Raw genomic sequence first — 23,822 nt, 5'->3', positions numbered from 1 at the left:
ACGCCCCAGAAAGCGAAAGAAAAGTTCTCGGCGGAGGAGCAAACAGCTTGAGTCAAGGAAGCCGGGGAGGTGAGGCGGTAACAAAGGCGAGGGGCGAGAAGTCGATTCGGGAGTCCGAGAGGGTGTCCCGCATGGGCCGACCAGGCCGGCGGAGGGGGGCGCAGCCCGGGGACTGCGGCGCGGGTGGCCGCGGCGGGGCAGGACCGGCCTTGGCCAGGGTCGCGGTGTGAGCCCGCGGATGCCAGTGGGGCGGGGAAGCGGCGGCGGCCTCGGGCTCCGGCCAGGCGCATCCTGGCCCGGGACAGAAACGGGCAGAAACGCGGCCGAGCGCTCGCCGGGCACCACGCGCCCCGTCTCGGCGCGCCCGAGGAGCGCCCCAGCGTTGGGGGCGCGCATCCCCCACCCCATTTCCTAAGGCCCCCCGCGCAGCCGAGGCTCCGAGAGGACAGAGCCCCGCCGAGAGCCGCACAGCCGGCCCCGGGACCGCCCCGGGGGCTTCGCCGAGCCCCTCCTGCTCCCCCGCCCCGAGGGGCGGCCCGGGGGGCGGGCGGAGGAAGTGAGCGCAGCGGGGAGGAATGCGGCGGGCGGGGCGCGGCGGCCCGGAGCGGCGGGGACAGGCGGGCGGGCGGGCGGCCGGGGTGGCGGGGCGGCCGGGCCGAGCGCGCGCGATGCCGCACTTCACCGTGGTGCCGGTGGACGGGCCGCGGCGCGGCGACTATGACAACCTCGAGGGGCTCAGTTGGGTGGACTACGGGGAGCGCACCGAGCGGGAGGACTCGGACGGTGAGGGCGCGCCCGACGGGTCCCTGGCGGGGGCGGGGGGCCGGCCACGCGGGGCCGCGCTCAAGCCGACGCGCGCACGTCGGTGCGGACCGACTAGTCGATCCCTCCTGATCCCCGGATCCCCCCACCCCCACCCCCGCTCCGCGCTCGCAGATCACACAGTCCCGGGCCGCGGCGCCTCCGGGCCGCGCGTCTTCCCCTCCCCGGCTCCTCCCTTGCGGGCCGCGGGCGGGGGCTGTAGACGTGGCCGCCCGCGCGCCCCGGGCGCCCGCCGAGCCCTCGGCGCCGGCCCGTTGCGGGGCCCGGAGCACGGCGACAGTCCCCGATCCCCGATCCTTGCCCTCCAGCAAACCGACCCCAGACTCTGCCTAGTTCCCCAGTTTGAGCTGCAGGGTCTGCGTCCCCCACCCGCCCCCGCGGGTCCCTTGCGTCCCCTCCCTAGTCCGTCTCGCTGGCAGAGAAAGGGGTGCCTTGTCCGAGGGCCTCTGTGCGCCCTCCGGGCCGTGCCAGTTTAGATCTGGGGAGCCGCGGGCATCTGTGGCTCGGTCACGGCTTCGCGTGAATTGGCTGGTTGGATGTTCCCAGCTCCTGCCCGGAGGGAGAGGAAGGCGCGGACTTGCCGCGTGCCTCTGGGGGAAGAACCATGGGGTAAGACTCTAGTCCAGGTGTGCGGGCTGGACCTGGAAGTAAGTCCCTCTGCTCTGGTCCCGTGCTGGCTTCGCGCCCCTTTCTCCATCTTCCACCCCAGCCACCCCAGAAGGTGGTAGCCTGGGAGGGTGCAGCCCGCTGTGCTGGTGTAACTGTGTTTGTCCAAGTGCGTGACAGTAAGGAAGCACCTTCTCTCGGCCACAGCTGACACGTGTCAAGTGATACGTGACAATGATTTCTGTTTGTCTTGTTTGAGCTAATGGCCGTACTCAGGTGGCTGATGGGGCGGTTCCGGGCTCGGCCCTGAGATGCGCCGCTGACTGGGCCCAGTGGTGATGGATGCGGAACTGTATGGGGCTCCCAGGCTCCAGGTGTTCCTGGCAGGGCAGGGGGGTTGGGGTGGGGGCTGGAACCTGGATCTTTACACATGCAAGGCAGCACCCCTGACTCCTGAACTCTGTCCCCAGCCCCCAATGACGTGATATATATGACTGATGAGTTCCTGATGGGGACCTGACTGAGGTCACCCATGCCAGCTGGGGGTGATAGCTGTATGTTCCCAGTGATCAAGTGAGGGGGACAGTCAAAGGGTGTGTGTGTGTGTGTGTGTGTGTGTGTGTGTGTGTAGTGGGACTGGACCAAGGGTGTGTGTGTGTGTGTGTGTGTGTGTGTGTGTGCGCGCACGTGTGTAGGTGGAATAGGACCAAGGGATGTGTCTGTGTGCTTGGAGGTGGGTCAGGACTGAGGTGTATAGCAGGGCAGGATGGAGACAGGGCTGCTGGATCAGGACGTGCTCTGGGCTTGTGCCACACCTGCCCCCGCCCTGCTGCCCAGCTCAGAGCAGGTGCCTGTATCTCTCCTCACTATCAGCCCAGACTTTCCTCTCCAGAGGCTGGGCTGGGCTGCCTCCTGGGGATCCCTGTGGGCCAGTGGGCTGGCAGAGCCAAACCCAGCCTGTGGCCCCGCCTCGGCCTCTCCCAGGGTGCCGGCAGGGACCTGGAGTCACATTGACTCTGTCCTGCCAGGTCCCTCTGGACTGGTCAGCTCCTCCCACCAGTCCCCCCCCCCCCTTCCTCCTCTCAGCCAGATCTTGACTTGCCTCTGCGGGATGGGGGACACTCTGCGCCCGGGTGAGTGGGATCTTTCTTGGTGGGGACAGCAGCAGGTTGGGGGCACAAAGAGAGTGAGCTTCAAATTCGTCTCTTGGGGTCCCTTATCTAGGTGCCTGAATCCCAAGGCCCACACCTTTTACTCTACGGGGCAAGGCTGGGCTTGTTTATGTAGCCCACAGGGACCTACAGACAGGGTGTGGAAGGTTCTAGAGGGGGACCCGGGTGGATGCCTATGAGCTCAGGGCATTGTCACTCCGGTCACCACCTGCAGCTGGTGTATTTTATAGCTGCTGGCAGGGGCACCCGTATGTATCTACCTCATTAGCGCTCCCCAGGCCCACACTATCTTCGGGGTACACCAGGGGGCTCAGGTGGTATCTGAGCACTTTCAGCCTGGCAGGCAGGCCCAGACCTGCCCTGGAATTTTTAGAATAGCTGAGAGCAGTACAGACATCCAGTGACTGTTTAGACACCCCCCCCCCATTCCCACAATCCCCTCTGTCCTTAAGCAAGGCTTTGGGGAGCCCTGAGGAGTGCCCGCTGGGTGTCTGGCACCAGACTCTCCCTCTTCAGTGTACCTGGGTGGTCTGGAGGGTGGGGGAATGAGGCAGCACAGAGAAGCCAGAGGTTGCCTTGGGGGACAGAAGGAAGGGTGGGAATTGCCACAATTGCCAGCACATCCCGGACACCTCTGGTTACAGGCCTATGCTCTGTCCTGGGGGTGATTCTGCAGGGCCTGGGCCCAGAGCTGAGGTAGGGAACTGGCAACTCAAGCTTCTACCTGGCTCGTGTCGATCCCGGGACCCAGGACTGGCCCTGGTGACATTCATTCCCTTGGGGTTCCTCTGAGTTTTCGTCCCATGTTTTGAAAAGGGGGTACATGATAGCCCCATGGTGAGTGCTGGAGATCTACACAGCCTTTCAGGGCTCTGAGTTGCCCTAGAGTTGGGACAGCAGATGGGCTGAGTCTTAGAGGACCATCCAGAAGGACTTGGGGAGAACTTCTCAGCTCTGCGTTTCCTAGATACTAGAGCAGTTTCCTCAGAGACAAGGCAGTGATGGGGTAGGCTTCATGGCCCAAGTTTAGAAAAACTTGTAACTTTTTTGTTTTTGGACCACACCTGACATTGCTCAGGGCTTACTCCTAACTCTATGCTCAGAAATCACTCTTGGTAGGCTCAGGTGCCGGGGATCGAACCTAGGTTGGCTGCATACAAGAAAAGTACCTTACCACTATACTATCTCTCCTGCTACAATATTTTTTAATTTGATTTTTTTATTTTAATGTATGAGTATTGCTATTTATTCAGCCTAATTTTATTTTTTACCTCCAATAACTTGCAACTTATTTTATTTTATTTTATTTTTTGCTTTTTGGGTCATACCCGGCAATGCACAGGGGTTCCTCCTGGCTCTGCGCTCAGGAACTACCCCTGGCGGTGCTCAGGGGACCATATGGGATGCTGGGAATAGAACCCGGGTTGGCCGCGTGCAAGGCAAATGCCCTACCCTCTGTGCTGTTGCTCCAGCCCCTTGTAACTTATTTTGAACCTAGTTCCCCCAAAGGATCAGGAGAGAGATGCAATAAAGTGCCTCCCCAGAGGCTCGAGGTGAGAAAGCTCAGAACCTTGTATTGAAAAGGGAGGACTGAGATGAAGCAGATGGTGGTTGTGTAAGGAATAAATTTAGCTTAGAGATTCCTGGCAGTCAGGGCAGACAGGGAACTAAGACGAGCTCTCTGTCATTGTCATCATTGAAGCCTTTATTCAGCAGACTTTCTGGGTCACCAAAAGTCCAAGAGTAGTTTTCAGTGGCTTCTCACTAAAGCCCGTCCTTGTAATGAACAAAGTTATTGGGTTTGAGATTTTTTTTTTCCTTTGTGGCTCCTTATCCCGAGGGAGCAAGCCTCAAGGGCAGAGCAATGTAGAAGCATGTCTGAGGAATTCAGACCCCTGAGAGTCTTTGACACTATCTGGTGGGGCTGGCTGACTTTCTCACTGCTTTTATTGGTTTTTGTTGTTTTGTTTTGGGACCACACCTGGCAATACTCAGGGGTTACTCCTGGCAATGCTGGGTGGGTAGAGACTATATGGGATGCCAAGGACTGAACCTGGGTAAGCTGTGTGCAAGGCAAGTGCCCTATCTGCTGTACTCTCTCTTCGGCTCCACTTCTCACCGCTTTTGTCTATGGTACTCTTGTGAGGCCTATGGAACTGAGCCGTGTGGCCCCCACACTGGTCTAGTTTGCTCCAGGAGACCTTGGCTGCTTCCAATGGCTGTGGGGAACAAAGGCCTGACTGCCCTGGAAACAGCTGTCATCATGCCTTACCTGTACCGTGCAGCTCCTGCTGAGTGACGGCTGGCTCAGAGAAGACGAGTTCAGTGTCAGTGATGGCAAGAGGAGAAGGCAGGGAAGGATGGATCCTGAGTATTCTTAACTGCAAACACAAATGAACTGTGGCTTTTTTAGCAGAAAAGGTTGGCAGGTAGCTTCCCCCAAGCCACGTCTAGACTATCTACAAGTCTGGGTCAGTGATGACACCGTCACTTGCCACCAGTCCAGCACTGCTGGCCCCGTTGCTGGTCTCCAACATAAATGTGGCTTGAGCCAAGACGCCAGCTTCCTAACCGTTGGGAGGCCTTGAACCAGTGCAGCTGCTGCCAAGTTGTACAGAGGAGAAAAAACAACTAGAAAAGAAAGACTTGGGGCCGGAGAGATAGTACAGTAGGTAAGGCATGTACTTCCCTTCCCTTTAGTCTGTTGAGTGTGGGGCTCAATCCCTGGCACTGCATATGTTCCCCCCCGCCCCAAACCTAGTCAAAAATGCCCGAGCACAGATTCTAGAGTAAAGAACAGCCGGGTGTGGCTCCAGAGTTACCAGGAGTAAATTCTGAGAGTCAGCGGCGTGCAAGACAAGACTATCCCCTGCTCTGGTGTAAAAAAATAGTAAAGAAAATAGTTTTATTGAAAGAAAAAATCATGGCTTAAGAAAAAAAAAATCCCTATTTTTATTTTTTTTTTTGTGGGGGGCACACCCAGCAGTGCGTAGGGGTCACTCCTGGTGGTGATCCGGGGACTATATGGCATACTGGGGATCGAACCCGGGTTGACTACGTGCAAGGCAAGTGCCTGACCCACTACTATCGCTCCAATCTCCCCCCATCCCCGCTTATTTTTCACACTGGAAAGTGTAGCGGGTCTGAATGCGTCGTCTGAGCTTCCGTTTCCCGCAGTGCATGTTGGCCCTGGTAGCTCCCTAGGCACTAGAAACAACTAAAAGTTCCGGCCCCCACCACCACATGGTTTCTTAGGGCCGAGCACTGCTTCATCCCGGGGTTGGACGTAGCAGGCCGAGGCTGGAGTTGGCCACACACCCAACCTGGTCCCGCGAGGTCCGCTTCCACCCGCGCCTTCCACCGCTCGCTCGGTACATGCTGGGGGTAGCCCCAGGACGCCAGCGTGTGCCCGCGTGGTGCATGCTGGGGGGGTAACCTCGGGACGCCCGCGCAATGCATGCTAGGGGTAGCCCCGGGACGCCCGCGCGGTGCATGCTGGGGGTAGTCCCGGGACGCCCGCGTGGTGCATACTGGGGGGTAACCCCGGGACGCCCGCGCAATGCATGCTGGGGAGTAGCCCCGGGACGCCCGCGCGGTGCATGCTGGGGGTAGTCCCGGGACGCCCGCGTGTGCCCGCGTGATGCATACTGGGGGGTAACCCCGGGATGCCCGCGCGGTGCATGCTGGGGGTAGCCCCGGGATGCTCGCGTGTGCCTGCGTGGTGCATACTGGGGGGTAACCCCGGGACGCCCGCGCGATGCATGCTGGGGGTAGCCCTGGGACGCCCGCTGGCCATGGCAGCTAAAGGCATCCTGTGTGGCTTCATCTACCTGAAGGGCAGAGCCCGGGCGGGTCCTGAGGACACAGAACCCTTGGCGCCCAGCGCCCTGGGTATTCAAGAAGGTCCTGGAGCGGGGGAGGGCGACCCAGAGGGGCCCCTTCAGGCACGTGGCTAGCCAGGGAGTCTCGGGTCTTCACCCTGGTGTGATGCCCAGGGCTTGAGTCCTCATCCATTACCAGCCCTGGCCCTGATTCAAGGAGGCTGTTAGGGTATGAGGGGGAAACTGAGGCTCAGCCTGGTCACACTGGCCCCCAGAAGGCTCCAAAAGAGCTGGAGCCAGCTAGTAACGGGGTTCTGTTTTCTCTGCCCACAGGTCATGGCAACCACCGGGAGAACAGCCCTTTCCTCTGTCCCTCCGAGGCTTCCCGAGGCAGTGACTACTATGACCGGAACCTGGCACTGTTTGAGGTAGCTGAGGATTCGTTCTGGGCTGCAGGTGTGGCAGACAGGTGGGCGGGCAGGGGCCTGTCCTGACCGGGCCTCAACTAGGCGGGTGTCTCGACTCCACCTCCAGTCTCCCTGGTCTGTCTCGTTCCCTTGGCAGCCCCGCTGCGGTTCCCAGGGCCCTTTGAACTGCAACTGCTCTCTCAGAAGCCACTCAGCCTCACCTGCCCTCGACCAAACGACCCTCCTCTCAGAATTGTTCCCTTCAGGATTGTCACTCTCCTCTCTTCTCCCAGGCCTGGTCCCTCCCCTCCTGCACTTTCTACTTCCTGTTCACCGAGCCCCCTACCTTCTCACACTTGCCTCCGCTCTCTCTCTGGACACAGTCCCAGTGCTGAACTTGAAAGTTATCCTTTTCAGAGTTGAGCTCAGAAACGTCCTGGATTTAAGACAGAATTTAAACAGATGAGGCTAAGGGAGCTTAAGGAGCTGAGCACATGCTTTGAGGAGACCTGGGTTTGATCCCCATCACTGCATGGTCCACATGGTCCCCAAAGCACTGCTCTGTGTAGCCCTCAAAGCAAAAGAACTCTGACCCACACATTCACCACGCCCCCCACCCCCACTCAGTGTTTCAGAAGCTCCTTAAGCCCACATCCCACATCTTGAACACCTGCATCTTCCTTTTTTGTTATTGTTTTTTGCTTGGTTTCTGAGCCACACCCCCAGTGCTCAGGGCTTACTCCTGGCTCTGTGCTCAGGCGACCGTGTGTGTCACCGGGATCGAACTCTGGTAGGCCATTGTGCAGGGTAGGCATGTCACCTGCTGTACTGTCTCTCCGTCTCTGCGCTTTCCCTTCAGAGGCCAGTTTCTCCTTGTGTGTAGGTTCAGGGGGAGTGGACAGACAGGGGCAAGGGTTAGCAGAGGTCCAGTGTCGGGCAGGCGGCAAGAGTGAGCAAAGCTAGGGGCTGGAGCGATAGCACAGCAGGTAGGGCGTTTGCCTTGCACGCGGCCGACCCAGGTTCGATTCCCAGCATATCATATGGTCCCCTGAGCACTGCCACGAGTAATTTCTGAGTGCAAAGCCAGGAGTAACCCCTGTACATCACCGGGTATGACTTAAAAAAAAAGTAAGCAAAGCTAGACCTGGGATATTTGGGGAGCATGAGACCTGAGACCCCCAGGCCCAGGAAGCAGTACATCTCTGCAGCTCGGACCTTGACCCGGCCCCACCTGAAGACAAGCTCGGGCACTGAGGTTAACCACGGGGCCTGTGGCCCGGAGGGTCAGGATTTGGCAGAGGGGAGAGAGACTTCAGTTACCCGAGACATCTTTTGACTTCCTCAGTTCCCTGAGGTACCAGCCTGGCCTTTCGAGTGAGAGCCGAGGGCCAGGAGGCGGCCCAGAGGCCCAGTGGCCATTGGGAAGGTGGCCAGACAGCAGAGGCCGGGTGGAGTGTGCGGGTGGAGTGTGCCGTCACCACCACCGGCCCAGCCCTGCCTGCCCTTCCCTCTCTCCCCCGAGGCAGGTGGTTTTCTCAAATGGGCCGGTGGTGATTGCAGCCAAGGTGGGGCAGGAGTGAGTGGCCCAGCGGCCGAGGCGTGCCGCATGCTGAGGTGTGGCGCCTGAACCTGCCTTGTTGGCCCGCATGGGCTTCCCCAGGCCACAGCTGGGATCAGGCCCAGGCTTGCCTTGGGGCTTGGGACGGGGCCAGAGGCTGGCCTGCTGGCTACACGAGGTAGCCTGGCGCCAGCTAGGCCCGTTGCCAGATTGCCCTGTGGCTTTGTTTACAGGAAGAGCTGGACATCCGCCCGAAGGTATCATCTCTTCTGGGCAAGCTCGTCAGCTACACCAACCTCACGCAGGGCGCCAAGGAGCATGAGGAGGCCGAGACTGGGGTGGGCACGCGCCGGAGAGCCGCCAAGGTGAGCTGCGGGCCAAGAGGTTCCCCACCGGGCTGTGAGCCTCCCAGGGAAAGTGGGTGCTGGGTGCGGTCAGCGGGGCAGACAGCTGTGAGTGTCTGGGACTCGAGGGAGCTTCCAAAGGGATTAAGGAGGGGCCCCCAGTGGGCTCTTGAGAAATGACTGGGGGAGGTACCTGGCCCGTACTCCGTCTCTGGCTGGAGGCGCCGTGCCAAGTAGGGCCTGGACTCTTATCGTTTTCACATCACGAAGAGGGGCAGAGTGGCGGGTGCTGTTACCATCCCTGAGTGTCGATGAGGAAACCAAGTGGGGGTTGGCATTGACTCATGTGCCTCACACGGCCCAGGTCACTTGGCTGAGGCTGGCCCCGACGTAGGGCTGGGCTTCCTAGGAGAGGGCTGTGCGGAGCTGCCCACAGGGCGTCTCTGACCCAGAATTCCTGGCTTCCTGGTTGCCCCTTGGGCTGTGTGACATAGAACAAGTGACCCAACCCTCTGTCCCTGACACTGTTGGATCTGCTGGTATCCTCCACAGCCCCGAGGGTCCTGAGCCTCAGGGAGGGGCTCCTCGCTCCCTCTCCCTGTCCCACCCCTGGTCACTGTCACGGCCTTCGGCCTAAGTCCTCTCCTCACAGTGAGCCACGTCTGTGTTCAGTGGCCCTGTGGGAGGCACAGTTTAACTGAGAGATGGGGAATTTCCGACATTTCTGGAGGCCAGAAACCCTTCCTCTCCGCCCTCTCTCCGACTCCCTGATATTCGGGGAGCGGCCGTGTGCTGGAATGCAGCCCAGGAGGGCAGCGTCTCTGCTAGGTCTGGAGGGGCCGGTCCCACCCTCACAGCTGCCCAGGGGGGTTATGCCTTTCTGGAGTGGGCCTCGGAGAGAGAAGAGACCCCATTGATGTGCTCCTGCCCTTCTCCCTCAGCCCCGGGAAGTGAACCAGCCCCCCTCAGATGAGACAGCTGCGTGCTGGGGGTCACGCAGTATGCTGCTGGTTGGGACGTTGCAGGCATTTTCTGTGCCGCAGAAAGCAGAGGTCCTAAGGGAGCTCGTGGGCTCCAAGAGTATTTTCTGCCTTGGGTGGTCGGACTCCGCGGTCAGAGCTTCCTCCTGTCCCTTCATGCCAAGCGCCAGAGCTGCTGGCTGCGAGGGGGTCTCCGCACAAAGTCGGGGACTGTGACAGACCACGCCGCCCTGAGCTCACTGCAGGGGTGTGAGAGCTCCGGTGACTTCCCTGGAAGCGGGGAGCCTGCTCAGATCGACGGGGTCCCCATCCTGGAGGTCTGAGCAGGGACCTGGGCGAAGGGCGGGCCTCCGAGCATTGGCCGCCCTGGTGCTGGCCTGCTGACCTTCCGAGGCTGCCAGAGGTTATTTGGGGATGTAGAAAGCATTTCCGGCCCTGCCCTTTCCCACACTGCCCTTTCCCCAGTGACTCAGCCAGGCGGGGGGTTGGGCTGGGGACTCTCGCAGCCACTGTCCAGTGGGTGGTCGAGCCACTGAATGTGGCCAGATTCCGTATCTGTCACCAACGTGTGCAAGGCGGTTTCAGGGACTATCTGTCCTTGGGGCCCTTCCAGACCTTTTTTTTTTTTTTTTTTGCTTTTTGGGTCACACCCGGCGATGCACAGGGGTCACTCCTGGTTCTGCACTCAGGAATTATTCCTGGTGATGCTCAGGGGACCATATGGGATGCTGGGAATTGAACCTGGGTCGGCCGGGTGGAAGGCAAACACCCTATCTGCTGTGCTATCGCTCCAGCCCCGTTCCAGACCCTTCTAAGCTCCTTTGGGCATACAGACTGGCCCTAGACCTGGACCCTTCAGAAGAGATCCACGGCCCCAGCTTCAGGGCATTGGGGGCTTTTCTGGGACTCTGGGGGAAGCTCTTAAGGCCCCAGTCCCCCGAGCTGTGCTCAGCCGCTGCCCTGGCCTCCTGGTGGCCCTGGTTGTCTTTAAGTAGATGACGTCTCGTAGCCCCCCTCACCTGCTCTCCCTGAGTCTCTGCTCTCTATGTGGATTTCCCTCAGTGGTCATCCCAGGGTCTTCCCTCTGGGCACATGTCGGGCAACTGGTACCAGGACAGTGAGTGAACAGGCAGCGTGGCCGTCGGGCCCTGGAGAGCAGTGGTGGGGCCACTCTGCCGGATGCTGTGTCAGAGCTGAGGGGATTGAGCGGACAGTCAGCACCATCACGGGCCACCCAGCAGCTGGAGGAGACAGTGGTTCAGCCAAGGTGGCATTTGCCAGTCCGGAGAGCAGGGCACCCTCCTGAGCAGAGCCCAGCACTTGCCTTGGTTCTGGGGGTTATTGGCCTATTGATGGGGCACTTGGTGGCTCCCACCAAGGAGTCAGGCCCCCACATGGATGATAGGTTGGAAGCAGGGCTGACAGTTGGGTTTGGCGTCATTGAACTGTTGTCAGGACAATGGGCTGGAGTGTGAAGGCAGCTGGGGACAAGGGTGCCCCTCCAGATGCCCGGGGCTGTTGCCCCAGATTCGAGGGGCTAAGGAATGGAGAGGGGCTAGAGAGATGGAGGGTCAGTCAACTTCAGGCTTGGGAGACATGGGGGCGGCAAGGTGGGGAGCGCAGACAGACCCCTCTGCCCAGAAGCTTAAGGGAAGTAATGGAGGAGACGGTGCTGTCCCTAGAGGGTTGGGGGCCGCCCGTGGGACTGCTAAAGGAATCCTGTTTCTAACTGTCTTTCGACACAGAAGACAACACCAGCACCTAGCTGCCCTCACAGCCCTGTGCTCTGAGGCCATGTGGGGGGCCCCTCTCTGCACCCTGTTCTCTAGGGGCGTGGCAGGGGTCCCTCTGATGCTCTGATGCTCACCCTGTTCTCTGGGGGCATGGCGGGAGCCCCTCTGATGCTCTGATGCCCACCCCGTAGGCTCCCAGCATGGGCACCCTCATGGGGGTGTACCTGCCCTGCCTGCAGAATATCTTCGGGGTGATCCTCTTCCTGCGGCTGACCTGGATGGTGGGCACGGCTGGGGTGCTGCAGGCCCTCCTCATTGTGCTCATCTGCTGCTGCTGTGTGAGTACCGGACTGGGGGGGAGCCTGGGCCGGCCCGCAGGACCCCCCGCCCAGCCGCTCACCGAGGCCCTCCCACCCACAGACCCTGCTGACGGCCATCTCCATGAGTGCCATCGCCACCAATGGCGTGGTTCCAGGTGGGTGTGTGCCACTTCCGGGCCTGCTGGAGGGAAAGGGCGCACAGGCAACCCTCACTCACCTGCCCGGGTCACCTCCTCATTACCGCTCCCTACCCCCTGCCCCCCCCACCCCCCCGCCAGCAGGTCTCCACTGCGGTTTTTGCCCCCATCTCAAAGCCACCACTTAGGCTCGTTTGAGCTGGCCACTGTGGTTATTTTCGGCCTAAAAGTCAGGTTTCTAAAGGGGGGCTGGGGCACACCTGCTCAGCAAGCCCAGGAGTTCCAGACACACCCGTGGGGGGACGGGATCCATTCTCAGCAGGGATGCTCAGATTGGACTTGATTTTCAGAGACCTCATCTTCTCCGTTTGTTTTGAAGTCACATCCAGCAGTGCTTGGCGGCTGCACCTGGCTCAGGGCTCAGGGCTCATTCTGGTTGTGCTTGGAGGAGGATGTGGGGCTGAGGATGGAAGCTCGGTCTCGCATATGCAAAGCAGGTGCTCCGGCCCTCTGCGCCACCTCCCTGCCCCTCCCCATTTCTTTATCTACCCTTCCTGGACTCCTGGATATTTGTTTTTTTCCTTCGGATCATAAGCAAGTATTGTATTTTATATTTTGTTCTCAAATTGTCCTATTTTGGCTATGTCCTTTTTTAAAAGAATAATTTTGGAGGCTGGAGAGATAGTACAGCCGGTAAGGTTCTTGCCCTGCATGCAGCTCACCCACGTTTGAACCCTGGCATCCCATATGTTCCCCACAGCCTGCCAGGAGTGATTCCTGAGTGCAGAGCCAGGAGTAACCCCTGAGCATCACCAGGTGTGGCCGCAAATAACAACAACAAAAACAATTTGGGGTGGGGGGCAGGGAGCTAGTACAGGGGTTACAGCACTTGGCCTTGGACAAGACTGAGCCTGGTTTAAGTCCGTGGCAGCACACCTGGTCCTCTGTCCACTCAGAGGTCATTCCTGAGCACAGAGCCAGGAATAGCCTGGCGACCACCAGTGAGGCAATTCCCCCCCCCCACCACCACCAAATAAGTAACAAAAACTCTTTTATGAGTAATAGTGGAAATGCTAGAGATGTTTACAATAGAGGGTTTAGGGCCAGAGCCATAGCACAGTGGTAAGGTGCTTACCTTGTACGTATCTGACCCAAGTTTGATCCCTGGCATCCCATATGGTCGACTGAGCACCACCAGGAGTGACCCCTGAGCATCGCTGGGTATATCCCAGAATAGCACCGTAGCGCTGTCCTCCCGTTGTTCATCAATTTGTTCGAGTGGGCCCAGTAACATCTCCATCGTGAGACTTGTTGTTACTGTGTTTGGCATATGATTACGGGCAGCTTGCCAGGCTTTGCCGTGTGGGTGACGTATCCCAGAATACAACAAACAAAAAAATAGACAAATTAAAAATTAAAGCAAGAGGATTTAAAATACAGAAAAATGTAGAGAGGAAAAGTGAAAGTACTCAGTCACTCCCATCCTGTTCCATAACTATGATTACTGTTTTTTTTTTTTTAAAGAAGTCAATTTATTTTTCTTTTTTTGGTCACACCCGGTGGTGCACAGGGGTTACTCCTGACTTTGCACTCAGGAATTACTCCTGGTGGTGCTTGGGGGACCATATGGGACATATGGGATGCTGGGGATTGAACCCAGGTCGGCCGCGTGCAAGGCAAACACCCTACCTGCTGTGCTACCGCTCTGGCCCCCTTATTAGTGTTTTGATATAAGTGTCTTATGAAGTGTTTACACATATTCCCCCCCCCATTTTTTTGTGTACCAATTTCAGAAATGTTGGACTGGCTTGTCTTATTTTTCAGACAGTCGCTCTGATGGTGCCTAACTGACATGGTCATTCTTCTCGCCCGGGCTCTCCGTGGCCACTGTGTTAAACATTCTAGTCAGAAGCAGTCTTGCACACAGAGCTCCCTTCATCCCCTGGCAGTTCCCAGGAGGGGTGGGGCTCGCAGCATGAAAGAGATCATCCTGTTTATCATTTCTAGATCCCTGCTCTCTGATTTCTCACCAGAGACCTGTGAGTGGCCATATGCAACCTGGCTCACTTGTACCTGTGCCCTCCGATGTGACCCAATCCCTTCAGGACTCAGGAGGGTCAGCCGTGGCAAAGTGCCAGGCGACATGGGGTGGGGTGGGGTGGGGGTAGGGGACCAGGCTGAACCCAAAGGAGAATGGGCTGTACAAGACCCAAGATCCCTTCCTCATTCTGGCCTGACAAGCAGACAGGGACAGGATACTGAGATAGGACACATCCTTCCAGAGGAGTCAAGAGGGTTGCTTAAGTGTAGAATTAGGGGTCAGGGAGGCCCCCAGGCATGGCTGTGAACCTAGAGATGCTTCAGTAACGATTTCATTCATTTCCTTGGTCCCCTCTAGGCCTGGAGTAGATGGGATTGGGAGCCAGCCCATGTCAGGTCACTTACTGACTGGCGGCCTCAGGAATTCTCCAGCCTCTGGTCACCATCTGCTGGGTTTGGGTGGGGGGCACACCTGGCAGTAATTGGGCTACTCCTGACTCATTGCACCTGTGCTGTTTGGGGACCTTGTGGTGCCAGGGTCAAATCTAGACTTTGCACATGCAAAGCATATACTCCAGCCCTTTGAGTCATTTCCCTGGTCCTGGTCATCTGTTTTAAAGTGGGAAAAGCAATTCTTATACTTCTGGATGGTTTTGAGGGGCTGTCATAGAGGAGATCCCTTGAAAAATTAGATATTTGTGTGTGTGTTTCTTATGTTTCTGGGCCACATCCAGCGATGTGTGACTCCTGGCCTCTGCACTCGGGAATCACTCCAGCAGGCTCAGTGGACCATATGGGATGCGGGGTGTAGTCTTTCTTCGACCCCTGAAGATCTGGGTTTTGACCTGTGTACCTTTTCATTGTTGTAGCCGGGGGCTCCTATTTCATGATCTCCCGCTCCCTGGGGCCTGAATTTGGAGGTGCTGTGGGCCTGTGCTTCTACTTGGGAACTACATTTGCAGCGGCCATGTACATCCTGGGGGCCATCGAGATCCTGCTGGTGAGTCATTCGGTTCTGGGAAACTCAGGTTTTACCCAGACCTATAGGCAGAGCCCAGCTAATCAGGCCCCTCCCATAAGGGCTTCTTTGGGGAGCAGAGAGCCGGCCAGTGGAGCCGCAGGGGTCCTGACTCCCTTCTTCTAAGCCCTGCCTGTTCCAGCACCCCGGCATTTTCTCACCTGCCGGTGGTCTGCAGACTGTCGAATTCCACTGGGCACCAGACAGCGACAGTGGCATGAAGCCTGCCTCCTACAGGCAGGTGGGCCAGGCCAGGGTGTCCCCCCAGGGTTCTGAGGACTTCGCAGTTCCAGCTTTGCCTCCTCCCTAAATCAGGGTATGCAGACACAGGCACAGGCCTTGTATCTGGGTGCCCCCTCCCTGAGTCCCCTTCATGCCGCCCCAGCCTCCCGGTCCCCACTGAACTGCCCGAGTGGCGGGAGGAGAGGTGGGGACAGAGGAGGCCCTGGCACGCAGGAGCCCCAGGCGGGTGTGTCCCTTTCCACCTGCCCGAGAACTGTTGAAGCAGCTGCGTCCCCTCCCTACTCCAGGTCTCTGCTGCTCCCTGGCCCCGCTGCCAGGTCTTTTAGGAGGCTGGCTGGAGTTGGGTTTTCTCTTGTCTACGTTCCTACATTATTTGGGTTTTTCCCGTAAGAAAAGTTTGTGTTTTTCCCATTGATTCCACTATGTTTTTGTATCAGTTTTTGAACTTCTGGATATTTATTTATTCTCTGGCTCATAAGCCAGTCAGTACTATCATTATTTATCTTGTCACTCAAACTATTCCACTTTGGCCGTTTACCTTATTTAGGTTGGCTTCTGCGTCCAGATCCCCACCGCCTTCCAGTTTTTCCCCGAGAGGCCAGTGTGAGGGCAGGAGAGAGAGCTGGAAGGGCAGGAGTGGACGCTTTGTGTACAGACAGCCCAGATTCGATCCCCGACACAGCATGACACTCTGAGTGACACCCAAGTACAGAACCAGGAGCCAGGCCCTAGGCACCACCCGTTGTGGCTTAAACCCATAAAGTCACAGAGTTATAAAACTACCAAAAATGACTTTAGAACATTTTCATGGTGCGGGAGATATAATACAGGAGTTAAGTGCTTGCCTTGTACACAGCTGACCAAAAAAAAAAAAACCATTTCCATCCCCTCAAGAACCTGGATGCGGTCCTTCTCCATGTCCTGCTCCCTCACCAAGTCCCAGCAGTCATTCATTGTCTTTCGTCTTGATCCTGAGTTAATCAGATGTGTCTATCCTGGACAATTCACATAAACAGAGCCATAAAACAGCGATTTTTTTTTACTGTATTTTTAGGGGGTGGGTATTTTTATTAAAGAGAAAACTGAGGGCTGGCATAAGAGTACAGTGGGTAAGGCACTTGCCTTTCCTGATTCAACCTCAGAACCCCATAGAGTCCTCCGAGCCCCTCCAGGAGTGATCCCTGAGCACTGAGCCAAGAGTGAGCCCTAAGCATAAGCCAGGTATAGCCTCAAAACCAAAAACAAATAAAAAACTGAACTGACTGTCCTCATACGGGAAAAGTGACTGTCTCGCCCATCTTTTTTTCAGACCTACATTGCCCCAGCTGCCGCCATTTTTCACCCGACGGGCGCCCATGACACCTCAAGCGCCACTTTGAACAATATGCGGGTCTATGGGACGATTTTTTTGACCTTCATGACCTTGGTGGTATTTGTGGGTGTCAAGTATGTAAACAAATTTGCCTCGCTCTTCCTGGCCTGCGTCATCATCTCCATCCTCTCCATCTACGCTGGGGGCATCAAGTCTATCTTTGACCCTCCTGTGTTCCCGTGAGTCACCTGGAAGTACACTGGACCTTGGGGACCCCGGCTGCCCGAGACTGGCGGGTGGGAACAGTTCGGGACCGCGGGCTGAGGAACTGCTCTCACTTCTGCCCCCACAGGGTCTGCATGCTGGGCAACAGGACCCTGTCCCGAGACCAATTTGACATCTGTGCCAAGACCACCGTGGTGGACAATGAAACAGTGGCGACCCGGCTGTGGAACTTATTCTGCCTCAGCCCCAACCTCACTGCTGACTCTTGCGACCCCTACTTCCTGCTCAACAACGTGACCGAGATCCCTGGCATCCCTGGCGCAGCGGCTGGCGTGCTCCAGGGTGGGTGCTCCGTCCCGTGCCCCCTTCCCTGGGCAGGAGGGTGAGCGGCATACAGAGCTGCCCTTGTGTGGCCAGCTCGGGGCTGGGGACAGGCCTGGCTGCCTTCCCGGCCCGGCGGGGAGGACCCGTACAGCTTAGTTGCGGCTACCCAGAGCCCGTTTGGCCGCGGTCCCAGGCTGGCAGCAGCCCCTCTCCCGAGCCACCAGGCCCCGGAGCTTCCTGGGACTGTTCCCGCAGGAGCCATGGGAGGGCCTAGGAGACAGGCCGAGGCCCACGGGCGCTGGTGGCTGGGCTGCAGCCACCTTGGCCCCACACTTGCAGCCAGGCCGCCACCTCTGACCACTGGCTGGGCTGCCCTGGTGGCCTCGGGCGGAGGGGGGCCGTGGGCTGATGCCGCTGTCCCCTCAGAGAACCTGTGGAGCACCTACCTGGAGAAGGGGGAGGTGGTGGAGAAGCACGGGCTGCCCTCCACGGACGCCGTGGGCCTGAAGGACAGCCTGCCCCTGTATGTGGTGGCCGACATCGCCACCTCCTTCACCGTGCTGGTCGGCATCTTCTTCCCCTCTGTGACGGGTGAGGCCCTCCTGCCCACTGCCTGACCCCCCACTTGCCCTCTGGGAGCCTCTGACAACTCTGTCGGTCTTCACAGGCATTATGGCCGGCTCCAACCGCTCTGGGGACCTCCGGGACGCCCAGAAGTCCATCCCGGTGGGCACCATCCTGGCTATTGTTACCACGTCTCTTGTGTGTATCCTTTGCTGACCTGGGGTGCCTGGAGGGAGGCGGGTTGCTCGCCAGCAGATCCCCACACCTGCATGCCTGCATTTATAGCTCCTGTCCTCGGGTGGCGGGGGAAGGGGTGTGAGGCAGGAACAGTACAAGGATTAGGGTGTGTGCCTGGCCTCCCTGATACCACAGCTTCCTGAACACGGCTGGGGGTGGTCCTGTTGCACCCCCCCACACACACACACGACACCCACAGACAGTGGAATCCTCAACCTTAGCTCCTCTTCCTCCGGGTGAGTCTTTCCACACCCCTCAGCCTGACAAGTACCCTCCTGACATATTCCGCAAGCACCCCAGGGGAGGTTCCCCCCAAATCCAAATCATCTCACACCCAGCCTCACCACACACGGACAGTGCACAGGCCTCAGCTGAGGGTGTCCCCGTGATGGGCCCACGGGGGAGGAGCCAAGCCTCCCTTTCCTTGACGGAACCACAGACTTCAGCAGTGTGGTTCTCTTTGGCGCCTGCATCGAGGGTGTGGTGCTCCGGGACAAGTGAGTGAACTGGGCCCCGCCCTGGGCGGTGTCCCCGCCTGTCCCCCAGCATGCACAGTCCCACACATGCCCTCTGGCCACCGGCTCCCTGTGACCCCGTGTGCCTCTGGGTGGGTGAGCCCAACCAGGGCCTTTGCTTGTGAACGGTGCCATTGGAATCTTGGGGCTGGGCCCAGGGGGGCAGACAGAGCTGGTGGCCTTCTCCACTGGAGGGTCAGAGTTTAGCCTGCCACAGTGCCCCTCCTAGCCCCGGGAACCCCCATTCTGGGCCACCTTTGCCTGGATATGGCCTAAGCCCAGCTCCTGCAGGTATGGTGACGGTGTCAGCAGGAACCTGGTGGTGGGCACACTGGCCTGGCCTTCACCGTGGGTCATTGTCATCGGCTCCTTCTTTTCGACCTGCGGCGCCGGCCTGCAGAGCCTCACTGGGGCACCACGTCTGTTGCAGGCCATTGCCAAGGACAACATCATCCCCTTCCTCAGGGTGAGTCTTCCCACACCCCCAGCCTTGGGGACAGGGGCTGGGGACGGGTGAAGGACATCCTGCCGGGGCCTACAGAGAAGCCTGGAGAGGGAGGGCAGAGAGTGGGAGTGCCTGTTGGCCTGAACCCCAAAGGGAGGTGTGAGGGTTCCACTTTCTCCGGTACTGACCCCTCTGACGTGGTGTGGGCAGGTGTTTGGCCACGGGAAGGCGAATGGCGAGCCAACGTGGGCGCTGCTCCTGACAGCACTCATCGCGGAGCTGGGCATCCTCATCGCCTCCCTGGACATGGTGGCGCCCATCCTGTCCATGTGAGCTGGGGGCCGGGCTGGGAGGTGCTCTCGGGAAGGGCTTTCAGGACCCTGCTGGCTGACCAGGGCACAGCTGATACAGTCAGGACTCGGCCTCCCCTGCATGCAGGCAGGAGCCTGGGCCTCACCAAGAAGGTGTAGTGGCCAAAGGCCCCGGCCCTTGGGTGGGAGGCCCCAGGAGGAAGTGATAGAGCGTTTGGACGAAGCCCCACTGCCCCAGGGCTGGTACTCCCAAGGGTTCCCGCACCTGCAGAGGCGCCCGCATATGGCTTTTCCTGGCATCCGGGACCAAGAGCACATGCTCACTGGACCCCATCCCTGTCTTCTGACACACTGGCTCCACTGCCAACATGCCACCTGCGGCTTCAGTTCTGGCGCCTGTCTTAGTGCCCCCACTCACCTCACTCAGCCTATCGGCCTTTCCCCATGATTGTAACCCCCCAACCTCCCAGCCCCCACAACCAGGCCTGCAGGAGTCTGTGCACTTTCACCACTTTCACTACTCAGAGTCACAATGCCCGTGGTGCCCAGCCCCGCCACTGAGGTGTAGAGCTGACGTGTAGGAACCTCAGCCACAGTCTCTGGGGTGGGGCCACGTCACGGCTTGAACTGAGGCTCTCCTGGCACCTCCCTGGGACTGGCCATCCACATCATGAGCCCACGACATAACCTTCCCTGCTGGCTTGGCAGCAGCCCAGGGTCGCAGCTCTGGGTCGTCCTGCTGTCCCCAGAGGCCAGATTGCCCTTGGTTCTTGAGACGCTGAGCACAGCTCTGCCTTGAAAGGGGCCGGCATGGGAAAGCCCCGCCAGCAGGCTACCAGTCAGCCACACCTCTGCATAGGGTCTCTCTGTTTTGTTTTTGTTTGGGGGCCATTCCTGGCATGCTCAGGGCTTACTCCCAGCAAGGGGTTTGGAGGACCATCTGGGGTGCGTGCAAGCCCAGCTCTTCCCTGCCCTCTCCTGGCCCCTACAGGTTCTTTCTGATGTGTTACCTCTTTGTGAATCTGGCCTGTGCCGTTCAGACGCTCCTCCGGACCCCGAACTGGCGGCCTCGCTTCAAGTACTATCACTGGTGAGCACGGCAAGTCATCCCACCAGGAGCTAGAGGGGTCACCAAGAACCCCCTTCTGAATGTGGTTGGAGCTGCCTGGAGGCAGTGGCTGTTGGTGGGAGTTTGGGGGCCACAGGGCTTGGCCTTGGGTCTTCCTGCTCCCACCCTCACTCGGACCCTTCCCCCGTCTGGCCCAGGACGCTGTCCTTCCTGGGCATGAGCCTCTGCCTGGCCCTGATGTTCGTCTCCTCCTGGTACTATGCTCTGGTCGCCATGCTCATCGCGGGCATGATCTACAAGTACATCGAGTACCAGGGGTGAGTTGGGGACTGAGCGGGCCCTCCATGGGGGCTGGGGGGGGGGGGAGCCAAGCCACCCCCCTCCCGCCACCATTGTGCTGGATCTGGGGGACTGTGGGACCTGGGCCCGGGCCCCCCCATCTCATTCACAGAGACAAGTTCTGGGTGGGAGCAGGGCATCACTGGCTTGTGGGGGTCTCCGCAGGGCTGAGAAGGAATGGGGTGACGGCATCCGAGGTCTGTCCCTGAGTGCCGCCCGCTACGCGCTGCTGCGGCTGGAGGAGGGGCCTCCTCACACCAAGAACTGGCGGTGAGTTCACACCCAGACCAGGAAGGGGCCCTCCAGGCTCTCGGGGAGCACTGGGTGGGTCAAAAGTGTACTCCTCACCACTTGGGGCTGGATCTCTAGTACAGCGAATAGGGCATTTGCCTTGCACACAACACATATGATCCCCAACATCCCATATGGTCCCCTGAGCACCGCCAGGAGTAATTCCTGAGTGCAGAGCCAGGAGTAACCCCTGAGCATTGCTGGTGTGACCCAAAAAGCCCAAAAAAAAAAAGTGCACCCCCCCACCCCATCCAGGTTTCCTTTCCTGGGACTGCTGGGGGCGCCCTCTGGCTTGTTAAGCTCTTGGGCTCCTGCCGCCTCAGCCTGCCCCTGAGCCGCAGTGGGATGAGGGGCTCCCCGGAACCCTCTGACCAGGCCTTAGGCTTTTCCTTTGGCTGCCACAGGCCGCAGCTGCTGGTGCTGCTGAAGCTGGACGAGGACCTGCACGTCAAGTACCCCCGACTCCTCACCTTCGCCTCCCAGCTGAAGGCCGGCAAGGGCCTGACCATCGTGGGCTCCGTCATCCAGGGCAGCTTCCTCGAGAGCTACGGCGAGGCCCAGGCCGCGGAACAGGTGTCCACGCTGGGCCGGGAGCCGAGTGGGCTGGGGGCAGGGCCCTGATGCTGGCCAGCCCAGTGGGCTGCCCCGTGCCACCCAAGCGCAGGACACGTGGCCATGGCTGCCGCCTCTTGAACGCGTGGGCTCTGGGAGGACCCGTCCACCCTCCCCGCAAGTTGCTGTGTACCCTTGGGAACTTGGGAAGGAGCCCAGCAGAGGGGTCGCTGAGGGCCGGTATGTCCCCTCCAGACAATCAAGAACATGATGGACATTGAGAAGGTGAAAGGCTTCTGCCAGGTGGTGGTGGCCAGCAAGGTGCGCGAGGGGCTGGCACACCTCATCCAGTCCTGTGGCCTGGGCGGCATGAGGCACAACTCTGTGGTGCTGGGCTGGCCCTACGGCTGGCGCCAGAGTGAGGACCCGCGTGCCTGGAAGACTTTCATTGGTGCGTTCGGGGCCTGGGCTCACACCCTGGGGCCAGGGCAGAGGAGGGCAGAGGCCAGAGGGCCACAGGCTGGCAGTCAGCGGCACCCCTTGCCACCCCCACCCCACCCCCAGATACCGTGCGCTGCACCACGGCGGCCCACCTGGCCCTGCTCGTGCCCAAGAACATCGCCTTCTACCCCAGCAACCACGAGCGCTACCTGGAGGGCCACATCGACGTGTGGTGGATCGTGCATGACGGCGGCATGCTCATGTTACTGCCCTTCCTGCTGCGCCAGCACAAGGTGCGACACACACGGGCACGGACGGCAGGGGCCGCCATGAGGGGTGGCACCGCATGACCAACCTGCCCGGCGGCCGTCTCCCCGCAGGTTTGGCGGAAATGCCGGATGCGCATCTTCACGGTGGCCCAGATGGACGACAACAGCATCCAGATGAAGAAGGATCTGGCCATCTTCCTGTACCACCTCCGCCTGGAGGCTGAAGTGGAGGTCGTAGAGATGGTGAGCGCCCCCCTCCCAGGCCCCCCGCCCAGCACGCCCCTGCCCTGGGCAGCCCTGGGCAGCCCCGCCCGCCCTCCTCACGGCCTCTCTCTTCCCAGCACAACAGCGACATCTCGGCCTACACCTACGAGCGGACTCTGATGATGGAGCAGCGCTCCCAGATGCTGCGGCAGATGCGGCTGACCAAGACGGAGCGGGAGCGAGAGGTTGGTGGTGCCGGCTGGGCCTCAGGATGGACGCCCCCGGCTTCCGGCATCTGTGTCCCTGCAGCCCACGAGCATGCTGGGCTGCTCAGACCCCCGCCCGGCTGTCCCCAGGCTCAGCTCGTCAAGGACCGGCACTCTGCGCTGCGGCTCGAGAGCCTGTACTCTGACGAGGAGGAGGAGTCCTCAGTGGCGGGGGCCGAGAAGATCCAGATGACATGGACCCGCGACAAGTACATGGCCACCGAGCCCTGGGACCCCAGCCACACACCCGACAACTTCCGAGAGCTGGTGCACATTAAGCCGTGAGTGCAAAGGATGGGACCCCAAACTGGGGGCCGGATGTGGGGCCGGGGAAGGGCCATGATCAGGTGTATGCCCTGTAGGGACCAGTCCAATGTTCGACGCATGCACACGGCTGTGAAACTCAACGAGGTCATCGTCACTCGCTCACATGATGCCCGCCTGGTCCTCCTGAACATGCCTGGGCCTCCCAAGAACAGCGAGGGGGACGAGAACTGTATCCTTCTGTGGAGGGGCAGGCAGCAGGGAGCCGGAGGGGTGCGGTCAGCCCATTCCCTCCCCCGGGGCCCCAGGGCCCCTGTCCCCCGTTGCCTCCTTGACCCTGCTCCGCAGACATGGAGTTCCTGGAGGTGCTGACCGAGGGCCTTGAGCGGGTGCTGTTGGTGCGTGGCGGCGGCCGGGAGGTCATCACCATCTACTCCTGAGCCCAGCACTGACGCGCGGCCTGGAACGGAGGTGCCCCAGGTGACCAAGATGGACGACACGGATGACACCCCCTCACCGCCACCCTCCAGCTCTGCGGGGCCCAGCTCCGCTGGTCTCCCTAGAGACTGGACCTGGCCTGGCAGTGGAGATGGATCCGAGGTCCGGCGAGGCCTGCGAGGTCTGGGGGGACTTTCCCTGCCCCGGCTGGAGAAGACTGGGAGGCGCAGGGGGGCTTTGAAGGCTCAGGTCCTGGAACGCTATTTATTGCATATTTATTGTTCAGATGTCACCAAGAGAGGAGAGGGAAAGGGCAACGGGGAGGGCCCAGCGTGCCTGGAGGAAGGCCTGGCCAGGCGACTGTGGGCAGGGACCCCCGCCACGCCGGGCTGAAAGGAGCTGGCCAGCTGAGGCCTGACTTTTTTCAATAAAACATTGTGTACTTCTGGGCCTCCTGCTGCCCTGGCTGTTTCCTCTGGCGCCAAGGGAAGGCGGAATTGAACCCGAGCCCGAAGCCAGCTCTCTGAAGCTATGCCCTTCCCGGCAATCTGGCCA

The 23,822-nt window shown here is 59.7% G+C and overlaps 1 protein-coding gene across 2 annotated transcripts; it reads left to right on the top strand.

Annotated features, from left to right (window-relative positions):
• Window positions 1–626: 626 nt before the first annotated feature.
• On the top strand, window positions 627–23,719 carry SLC12A4 (solute carrier family 12 member 4). 2 transcript variants are annotated; one of them, XM_056135855.1, is made up of 24 exons: window positions 627–783; window positions 6,755–6,849; window positions 8,620–8,751; window positions 11,635–11,781; window positions 11,864–11,918; window positions 14,810–14,940; window positions 16,511–16,752; window positions 16,866–17,080; window positions 17,489–17,653; window positions 17,730–17,828; window positions 18,303–18,360; window positions 18,670–18,844; window positions 19,034–19,152; window positions 20,126–20,224; window positions 20,401–20,520; window positions 20,708–20,812; window positions 21,238–21,406; window positions 21,641–21,836; window positions 21,950–22,119; window positions 22,207–22,338; window positions 22,437–22,544; window positions 22,656–22,846; window positions 22,928–23,061; window positions 23,178–23,719. In XM_056135855.1, the coding sequence occupies exons 1-24, from the start codon at window positions 669–671 to the stop codon at window positions 23,267–23,269; spliced, it is 3,264 nt and encodes a 1,087-aa protein (XP_055991830.1). In that variant the 5' UTR covers window positions 627–668; the 3' UTR covers window positions 23,270–23,719. The 2 variants fall into 2 exon arrangements, with proteins under 2 accessions (XP_055991830.1, XP_055991831.1); XM_056135856.1 differs by lacking the exon at window positions 6,755–6,849 and having other exon boundaries at window positions 667–783.
• The last annotated feature ends 103 nt before the right edge of the window (window positions 23,720–23,822 follow it).

The sequence above is a fragment of the Sorex fumeus genome, unplaced genomic scaffold (assembly GCF_029834395.1).
Source record: "Sorex fumeus unplaced genomic scaffold, SorFum_2.1 ptg000122l, whole genome shotgun sequence".
Taxonomy (NCBI): domain Eukaryota; kingdom Metazoa; phylum Chordata; class Mammalia; order Eulipotyphla; family Soricidae; genus Sorex; species Sorex fumeus.
This window is presented reverse-complemented; position numbering and strand designations above follow the sequence as displayed.

Bases quoted from the DNA above. Each gene is read 5' to 3' on its own strand.
- SLC12A4 (XM_056135855.1), top strand. From the start codon at position 669: ATGCCGCACTTCACCGTGGTGCCGGTGGACGGGCCGCGGCGCGGCGAC. The intron at 20,813-21,237 runs GTGAGTTCACAC...TGGCTGCCACAG, and splicing joins CCTCACACCAAGAACTGGCG to GCCGCAGCTGCTGGTGCTGC. The intron at 21,407-21,640 runs GTGTCCACGCTG...TGTCCCCTCCAG, and splicing joins AGGCCCAGGCCGCGGAACAG to ACAATCAAGAACATGATGGA.